This window comes from Salmo salar, chromosome ssa19 (assembly GCF_905237065.1).
Source record: "Salmo salar chromosome ssa19, Ssal_v3.1, whole genome shotgun sequence".
NCBI lineage: Eukaryota > Metazoa > Chordata > Actinopteri > Salmoniformes > Salmonidae > Salmo > Salmo salar.
The window spans coordinates 8,180,577-8,190,183 of NC_059460.1; the positions used below are offsets into that span (position 1 = coordinate 8,180,577).

At 44.5% G+C, this 9,607-nt stretch overlaps 1 protein-coding gene across 1 annotated transcript; it reads left to right on the forward strand.

The window, feature by feature from the left end:
* The first annotated feature begins 2,253 nt into the window (after positions 1–2,253).
* Positions 2,254–8,567, forward strand: spag6 (sperm associated antigen 6). Its single transcript, XM_045702045.1, has 11 exons — positions 2,254–2,452; positions 2,586–2,681; positions 2,842–3,008; positions 3,365–3,548; positions 3,629–3,834; positions 4,045–4,218; positions 4,374–4,526; positions 5,274–5,465; positions 5,646–5,762; positions 7,723–7,868; positions 7,984–8,567. The coding sequence occupies exons 1-11, from the start codon at positions 2,428–2,430 to the stop codon at positions 8,045–8,047; spliced, it is 1,524 nt and encodes a 507-aa protein (XP_045558001.1). The 5' UTR covers positions 2,254–2,427; the 3' UTR covers positions 8,048–8,567.
* Positions 8,568–9,607: the final 1,040 nt, after the last annotated feature.

Here is a 9,607-nt window from a genome sequence, read left to right on the forward strand (position 1 = left end):
AAACAATTACCATCTTACAGTACTTTAATTTCCTTAGTATAAAGCTTAATTTCGGAATAAAAGTACTTACAAACAACCGTAGCTAGGCCTATAGCCTAATGTTTGATGTAGGCTATGGCATAGCATTTTTCTGTCACCATGTAGACTAAGCATATATATATTTTTTTAATTATATCTATTAGTGCGTATATATAAAGCCTATTGGTTCAATGGAGTTGCACCCCATGATATCCCCATTGTGGCTACATTGTTACAAACTTTTGTGTAGAATCTCTCTCACTTCAACGTTTCAGTGTAGGCTAACCATTTGAAGCTTCAAAGTAACAATGTTGTTATTCTATAATTATCTTTTTTATGTGCGTGAAGGTGCGAGCCAAGTCATCAACCACTAAATGGATTATTTCACCATAGAAAAAAATCATACTGATTCTCTCTTACTTGGGCAATATATGTTTTCGGGAGTGAGACAATGGAAAGCAGAAGCTGAAGGGGCACACTTTTCACGTCGTTTCTCTCGGTCGGCATGCTACACTTCAAAGTGCAAGGACTGTCCGAAGCGCGTCCACGTTCAACCGAGAACCCTCCGCCTGGGACCTCATTCATAAATTAAATATGGTGGGTTTAGCCTATATATAGTTTACAATTGCACTTTCATATTAGTATATTTAGCTTTATTTGAACCAACGACCGCTAACTACCATGTGGCTGGACCAGTTTTCCCAAAAGCTTAACATGGGTAACTTTTTGCTTGTTGTCCAACCAACAACGTCAATGCCACTGCCACAAGCCAATACACTAAATTTACCTGAGAATTAGATTTGCACTTATTTCACTGCGATTGATTAGTCAACATGCAATAATAGGCTACCTGCAAATAATTCATCTCAGTGATTGACAACATACAGGTCCTGTACACTGTCAATCACTGAGATGAATTATTTGCGTTGCTGGCTTCATAAAAAACTGTTTATCTGATGGATTTCAGACATCTCTCTCTCAATTCAATTTCAATTTAAGGGTTTTATTGGAATGTAAAACATATGTTTACATTGCCAAAGCAAGTGCAATAGATTATAAACAAATGTGAAATAAACAATAAAAAATGAACAGCAAACATTGCAAGTTCCAAAAGAATAAAGACATTTCAAATGTCATATTGTCTATATACAGTGTTTTAAAGGGTGGCTACTTTGAAGAATCTAAAATATATTTTGATTTGTTTAACACTTCTCTGGTTACTACATGATTCCATATGTTATTTCATAGTTTTGATGTCTTCACTATTATTCTACAATGTAGAAAATAGTACAAATAAAGAAAAACCCTTGAATGAGTAGGTGTGCCCAAAACTTTTGACTGGTACTGTACATATACACTACATGACCAAAAGTATGTGGACACCTGCTTGTGGAACATCTCATTCCAAAATCATGGGCATTAATATGGAGTTGGTCCCCCTTTGCTGCTATAACAGCCTCCACTCTTCTGTGAAGGCTTTCAACTAGATTTTGGAATGTTGCTACGGGACTTGCTTCCATTCAGCCACAAGAGCAATAGTGAGGTTGGGCACTGATGCTGGATGATTAGACCTGGTTCGCAGTTGGGGTCCCAATTCATCCCAAAGATGTTCGATGGAGTTGAGATCAGGGCTTTGTGCAGGCCAGTCATGTTCTTCCACACCGATCTCGACAAACCATTTCTGTATGGACCATGCTTTGTGCACATGGGCCATTGTCATGCTGAAACAGGAAAGGACCTTCCCCAAACTGTTGCCACAAAGTTGGAAGCACAGAATCATCTAGAATGTCATTGTATGATGTAACATTAAAGATTTCCCTTCACTGGAACATAATTGCACACTCACAAACTCGACCAAAAACGAGGGCTGAGGGGCTTACTTTGCCAACTTCCCTTGCTTGGCTAATCATTTCGACCAAAGACAAAGATGGCCGCGGGGAGGGTGTGTCTTTTAATGAGTTTGAAACGCAGCCATTAGAGTATGCATATTCATGTCTAGGCTAGTAGCATAGCATCTCTCTCCATTGAATACAGGCGGTTGACGTCAACAAATATAATCGAATATTCAAAACAAGATTTACAATAATGAGATGTATTCACTCATCCAAAGAAAGGAAAGGCGGGAGCTAGACAGCCCCCCGTGATGCTTGGTGGACAACGACTCCCATTGTGAGGGCTAAGAGACGTGTATCTCGTTACAGCTCAGTGACGCAACCTGCTTTTGCTTCCGGTTTGTTGCTAGGGCAACAGTGACATGCTAACCCAAACTTGAGGCTGCGAGAGTTAGATGCTGCACCGCACTGTTTACTGCTGCTTTTCAGGGAAAACTCACAAGCAACAATATATTTGTTGCTGTTACATATTTATTAGAAAAGTGGAGTTCTTTAAAAAAAAAATCTAATTGTAATCATGAGTCAACGACAGGTTTTACAAGGTAAGATCATTCGAAGTTGCATGTTTTCACGACTGTTTTCAAGGCTGTTTTGATTGAACCCCAAGCAGTGCCAGGCAAAACTTGAAGAACATGATGACTCAGTTGTTGAAATATTAATGGATCTATTTTTTAGTGTTTGAGCAGTATCAGAAATCAAGGACACAGTTTGTGCAGACTATTGCTGAGCTTGCAACAAGACCACAAAACATTGAAACTTTACAAAATGCTGGTAAGTTGGGACTTGGGTCGCCTACAGTACCCATTTCTCTCTAAACCAATATCCTCTTTTAGGTGACTTTCATTGATGTGCTTCTGATCACATTTCTATAGCTAAAGTTAGCTCTTATAACAAGACAAGTCCTTCCCTACTGTACCTGTCCCTCCTCTAGGTGTGATGTCCCTGCTGAGGCCTTTACTGCTAGACGTGGTTCCTACCATCCAGCAGACAACTGCTCTGGCTCTGGGACGACTGGCCAACTACAATGACGACCTGGCAGAGGCCGTCGTCAAGGGAGACATCCTCCCACAGCTCGTCTACTCCCTGACCGAGCAGAACGTATGTCTCTGTCTGTGTATGTGTGTATGTGTGTGTGTACACCTACATACCCTCCCTCATTCACCATGCTGAATGTTGTCCCTGACACTGAGAGTGTGTTGGCATTCTCCCCTGGGAAGGGGGCCACTGCAGAGCCTAAAGCACCTTTCACACCACAGCAGGGCCTCTCTCTCTGTCTGGTATCTACCTTCTCACAGGGATCTGGGTGCTTGGCCACTGCTCTGAATGTATACTCTTGCTAAAGAGCATCTGCTAAATGTGCATTAAATATTTTATTCTCCCATCGGTGTGTTTGTGTGTGTCTGTGTCTATATGTGTGTGTGTGTGTGTGTGTGTGTGTGTGTATGTGTGTGTAGAGGTTCTATAAGAAGGCAGCAGCGTTTGTCCTGCGTGCGGTGGCCAAGCACAGCCCTGCTCTGGCCCAGGCTGTGGTGGACTGTGGAGCGCTGGACGCTCTGGTCATCTCTCTGGAAGAGTTTGACCCTGGGGTCAAGGAGGCTGCTGCTTGGGCTCTGGGATACATTGCACGCCACAATGCACGTAAGGATATAGTACACACACGCGCACACACACACACACGCACACACAAACAGTAACACCCCTCCCCTTTCTGTATGTAGACCTGTCTCAGGCGGTAGTGGATGCGGGGGCCGTTCCTCTGCTGGTGCTGTGTATCCAGGAACCAGAGGTGGCCCTGAAACGCATCGCTGCCTCGGCCCTTAGCGACATCGCCAAGCACTCCCCTGAGCTAGCTCAGACCGTGGTCGACACCGGCGCCATCGCACACCTGGCCCAAATGATCCTCAACCCTGATGCCAAACTGAAGGTGAGGGGGCAGGAACACTGAGACAAAATAAGGCCTACCTAGACAGGTTTGCAGATTAAATGTATGTCGTGTGGAAAGACATAAACGAGATTAGGTTAGATGTTACAGTCGTCTCTAAAACCCTGCATCCCACTCTCTTTCTTTCTTTCCTCCCTCTCCTCTTCTTCAATTCCTCTCCCTCCCCATGTCCCCTCCCCCTCCTCCATTCAGAGGCAGGTGTTCTCTGCCCTGAGTCAGATCAGTAAGCACTCGGTGGACCTGGCTGAGATGGTGGTGGAGGCAGAGATCTTCCCTGCTGTCCTGGCCTGCCTCCGAGACCCAGATGAGTACGTCAGGAAGAATGTTACCACACTGATGAGAGAGATCACCAAACACACACCTGAGGTACACACACACACACCAAACATCAGAGGTACACAGATGATACACACACCACACTTCAAAGCACACATTCATCTACACCAAACACACCACACACTAGAGGTACCAAAACATATTCTCACCTGTATCCCTACCCTCGCCTGAATGTGTGTGTATAGCTGTCTCTGATGATCGTGAACGCGGGTGGTGTGGCGGCGGTGATTGACTACCTGGGTGATAGCCGTGGTAACGTGCGGTTACCTGGGATTATGATGCTCGGATATGTGGCCGCTCACTCTGAAAACCTTGCCATGGCCGTCATCGTGTCTAAGGTGTGTGTGCACTATGCATGTCTCCAATGTGTGTGTGTGCACTATGCATGTCTCCAATGTGTGTGTGTGTGCACTATGCATGTCTCCAAAGTGTGTGTGCACTGTGCATGTCTCTAAGGTGTGTGTGTGCACTGTGCATGTCTCTAAGGTGTGTGTGCACTGTGCATGTCTCTAAGGTGTGTGTGCACTATGCATGTCTCCAATGTGTGTGTGTGCACTATGCATGTCTCCAAAGTGTGTGTGCACTGTGCATGTCTCTAAGGTGTGTGTGTGCACTGTGCATGTCTCTAAGGTGTGTGTGCACTGTGCAGGTCTCTAAGGTGTGTGTGTGCACTGTGCATGTCTCTAAGGTGTGTGTGCACTGTGCAGGTCTCTAAGGTGTGTGTGCACTGTGCAGGTCTCTAAGGTGTGTGTGCACTGTGCATGTCTCTAAGGTGTGTGTGCACTGTGCATGTCTCTAAGGTGTGTGTGCACTATGCATGTCTCCAAGGTGTGTGTGTTTGTGTGTGCACTGTCTACAAGGTGTTTGCTCTTGCTCCCTGCCTCTCCTTCATAACCTCTCTCCTCCCTCCTTCCCTCTCCTTCCTAACCTCTCTCCTCCTCCCTCCTTCCATCTCCTTCATAACCTCTCTCCTCCCTCCTTCCCTCTCCTTCCTAACCTCTCTCCTCCTCCCTCCTTCCATCTCCTTCATAACCTCTCGCCTCCTCCTGTCCTCCCTGGTTGTTGTTGCTCCTCCGGCCCTGTAGGGGGTGCCCCAGCTGGCCATCTGTCTGTCTGAGGAGCCAGAGGAGCACATCAAGGCGGCCACAGCGTGGGCGTTTGGCCAGATCGGCCGCCACACCCCGGAGCACGCTAGGGCCGTGTCCACAGCTAACGTCCTGCCCAAGCTACTGGCCCTCTACATGGACACGGACAGCTCAGAGGACCTGCAGGTCAAGGTAAGGTGTCATAGGTCAATGTTGTCACAGGTTACACACAACCTGTGTAGTAGGCAGGGATGCTGCTGAAGATCTTACTGAACAGTTCTGAGGGTCATAAGAGCTGCAGACAGTAAGACCATAACGTATTCTCTATCATCCTGAGTCCTGACATCTCCCCTCCCTCCTTCTGTCCCCCAGGCTAAGAAGGCTCTGAAGAGCATCCTACAGAAGTGCACCTACCTGCCTGCTCTGGAGCCCCTGCTCTACGAAGCTCCCAGCAACATCCTCAAACATGTCGTCTGCCAGTTCAGCAAGGTGGGGGCGCATTTCTCAACACTTATTTACATAGGCCTCTTCAGACTACTAGGTATCACAGAAAAGATTCTACAAGGGCCCCACACAGCCTAATACTATTTTCAACTTGGAAATCAGAATGTTTTAATACATACAGTGAGGGGAAAAAGTATTTGATCCCCTGCTGATTTTGTACGTTTGCCCACTGACAAAGAAATGATCAGTCTATAATTTTAATGGTAGGTTTATTTGAACAGTGAGAGACAGAATCACAACAAAAAAATCCAGAAAAACGCATATCAAAAATTTTATAAATTGATTTGCATTTTAATGAGGGAAATAAGTATTTGACCCCCTCTCAATCAGAAAGATTTCTGGCTCCCAGGTGTCTTTTATACAGGTAACGAGCTGAGATTAGGAGCACACTCTTAAAGGGAGTGCTCCTAATCTCAGCTTGTTACCTGTATAAAAGACACCTGTCCACAGAAGCAATCAATCAATCAGATTCCAAACTCTCCACCATGGCCAAGACCAAAGTGCTCTCCAAAGATGTCAGGGACAAGATTGTAGACCTACAAAAGGCTAGAATGGGCTACAAGACCATCGCCAAGCAGCTTGGTGAGAAGGTGACAACAGTTGGTGCGATTATTCGCAATTGGAAGAAACACAAAAGAACTGTCAATCTCCCTCGGCCTGGGGCTCCATGCAAGATCTCACCTCGTGGAGTTGCAATGATCATGAGAACGGTGAGGAATCAGCCTAGAACTACACGGGAGGATCTTGTCAATGATCTCAAGCCAGCTGGGACCATAGTCACCAAGAAAACAATTGGTAACACACTACGCCGTGAAGGACTGAAATCCTGCAGCGCCCGCAAGGTCCCCCTGCTAAAGAAAGCATATATACATGCCCGTCTGAAGTTTGCCAATGAACATCTGAATGATTCAGAGGACAACTGGGTGAAAGTGTTGTGGTCAGATGAGACCAAAATGGAGCTCTTTGGCATTAACTCAACTTGCCGTGTTTGGAGGAGGAGGAATGCTGCCTATGACCCCAAGAACACCATCCCCACCGTCAAACATGGAGGTGGAAACATTATGCTTTGGGGGTGTTTTTCTGCTAAGGGGACAGGACAACTTCACCGCATCAAAGGGACGATGGACGGGGCCATGTACCGTCAAATCTTTGGTGAGAACCTCCTTCCCTCAGCCAGGGCATTGAAAATGGGTCGTGGATGGGTATTCCAGCATGACAATGACCCAAAACACACGGCCAAGGCAACAAAGGAGTGGCTCAAGAAGAAGCACATTAAGGTCCTGGAGTGGCCTAGCCAGTTTCCAGACCTTAATCCCATAGAAAATCTGTGGAGGGAGCTGAAGGTTCGAGTTGCCAAACGTCAGCCTCGAAACCTTAATGACTTGGAGAAGATCTGCAAAGAGGAGTGGGACAAAATCCCTCCTGAGATGTGTGCAAACCTGGTGGCCAACTACAAGAAACGTCTGACCTCTGTGATTGCCAACAAGGGTTTTGCCACCAAGTACTAAGTCATGTTTTGCAGAGGGGTCAAATACTTATTTCCCTCATTAAAATGCAAATCAATTTATAACATATTTGACATGCGTTTCTCAGGATTTTTTTGTTGCGATTCTGTCTCTCACTGTTCAAATAAACCTACCATTAAAATTATAGACTGATCATTTCTTTGTCAGTGGGCAAATGTACAAAATCAGCAGGGGACCAAATACTTTTTTCCCTCACTGTATAAGTTTAGGATTTTTTTTTAAACATGTTTGAGAAACAATTTTCATCAGTCCAGTTTATAAGTGCAAGACTTGATTTAATCTCTGTCTTTAATCTCTGTCAAAGGCTTCAGGGCTGGTTTCCCAGCCCTGAATGTTTGGTTCAGACAGCCCAGGGTTTCAAAATCCAGTGCATTGTATTCCTTGTATCCTCCCCTCTCCCCTTCTCTTCCCCTCTCCAGGTGCTGCCCCATGACAGCAAGGCTCGTCGTCTGTTTGTAACCAGCGGAGGCCTGAAGAAGGTTCAGGAAATTAAGGCTGATCCTGGATCTGCCCTGCAGGAATACATCAACTCTATCAACAACTGTTATCCTGAGGAGATAGTCAGGTACACACACACAATCTCACACAAAAACATCATATTCATCTAGCATGTTTCTACTACCAGGCATTTCCTCATCCCCAAGTGAACCCTAAATGTGTCCTCTGTTCTCTTGCTGTAGGTACTACTCCCCTGGCTACTCAGAGACTCTGCTGGCGCGGGTAGAGAAGTACCAGCCTGTCTGAGGGTCTTAGCCCAGCTTACTGGGGGTTACGGGCTCACATACCTCTATTACTGATTTGTCTATTTCACCCCCGACCATGAATATGAGGACAGCAGACCTATATAAAACAATCTCTTGTTATTGCAGTGATTATGTTGTCTGTCTTTGTCTCAGTGGCCATTACATTATCATATGGACTGTATATGCATTGTCATAGCTGTGTAGATCTGTGTTAGCATTTGTTAAGAAGAATGAGGCATTGCATCATTAACTTGCTCAACAGTGTACTCTGTATGCCTAAACAAGTAACTTATTAGTATTGAACCATTGTATATGCAGCTAATATTCATAGGTTTATTTTATATTTATAGGATATATGATTATTTCCACAAGAAATGTAATGTTGTGTGCATTATTGCTTTTCATCCAGCATGCAGGTCTTTCATAAAATAAACATTATAGTAATTAAACGTAACAAGCCTAAAACCATACATATTTTTAATTAAAACAGGACAGTGAAAATAAAGATTTACTCAATTTTAGATACGAACTCTGCATTGTTATTTCCATTTACAGTATTTCTTCCTTAAAATAATGTTTCCTAGGACGAACTATGAGCTGTTCTTCATTAATATTATGTCTTCCTAACGATTCCTTTATGGGACCTCATCTTATAAACTAATACTCAGTTGAATGTCAACAAATTAATTCTGATGAATAAGAAATATTTGGGCTTTTTTTTTAATCATACAGACAGAATGTCGTTGACAGCTGCCTTTGCGGTTGTTGTAGGCTATCGCGCAGACCCATAGCAGTTGTAACCAGCACTCTGCTGCTCCCTGGCGGCCGCATTCTCCTCCCGTCTCACATTACATTTTTTCCAACAGTCGTGCAGCACATGGCGACACCCTGTTTGTTTACTGTCCGTGACATGGGTTAACTCCAGATTGCACTGACGGTAAAAAAAAAACATGGTTGGCGTATGTGCGAGTCTTTCTAACCACTACTGGCCTATATGATGTGCAGAATGATTTGGGGCGACAGGTAGCCTAGAGCGTTGGACTAGTAACCGAAAGGTTGCGAGATCGGATCCCCGAGCTGACAAGGTAAAAAGCTGTCGTTCTGCCCCTGAGCAAGGCAGTTAACCTACTGTTCCTAGGCCGTCATTGAAAATAAGAATTTGTTCTTAACTGACTTGCCTTGTTAAATAAAGGTAAAATAAAAGTCTGCTTTTGACGTATATGGTTCGAGGAGCCTTATTACAGGACCACCAGAATATTTTGTATATAAAAAAAAACTTGGGTATAGAATATAATGAAAAGAGCTGCAGTTGGGTTGGGTAAGATGTACATTTGGACAAAAGTGCAGAAATGAAATGGCCCGTCGAATCAATGGTTTAGAATCCAAGGTTCACTGCAGCCTCTCAGACTTGAGAGAGGAGAAAACTCAATGCGAGTTCTCTGGAGCACAACTCAGAATTAATAAAGTCTGTCGAAATGTACATTTAAATGTGTTATTGCTTTTTGTCTCACTAAATCGTTTAATGAATTACTAATAGACTTCTTATACCGGCTAATTGTTC

Bases quoted from the DNA above. Each gene is read 5' to 3' on its own strand.
- spag6 (XM_045702045.1), top strand. From the start codon at position 2,428: ATGAGTCAACGACAGGTTTTACAAG. The intron at 3,009-3,364 runs GTATGTCTCTGT...ATGTGTGTGTAG, and splicing joins ACTCCCTGACCGAGCAGAAC to AGGTTCTATAAGAAGGCAGC. The intron at 7,869-7,983 runs GTACACACACAC...CTCTTGCTGTAG, and splicing joins TATCCTGAGGAGATAGTCAG to GTACTACTCCCCTGGCTACT.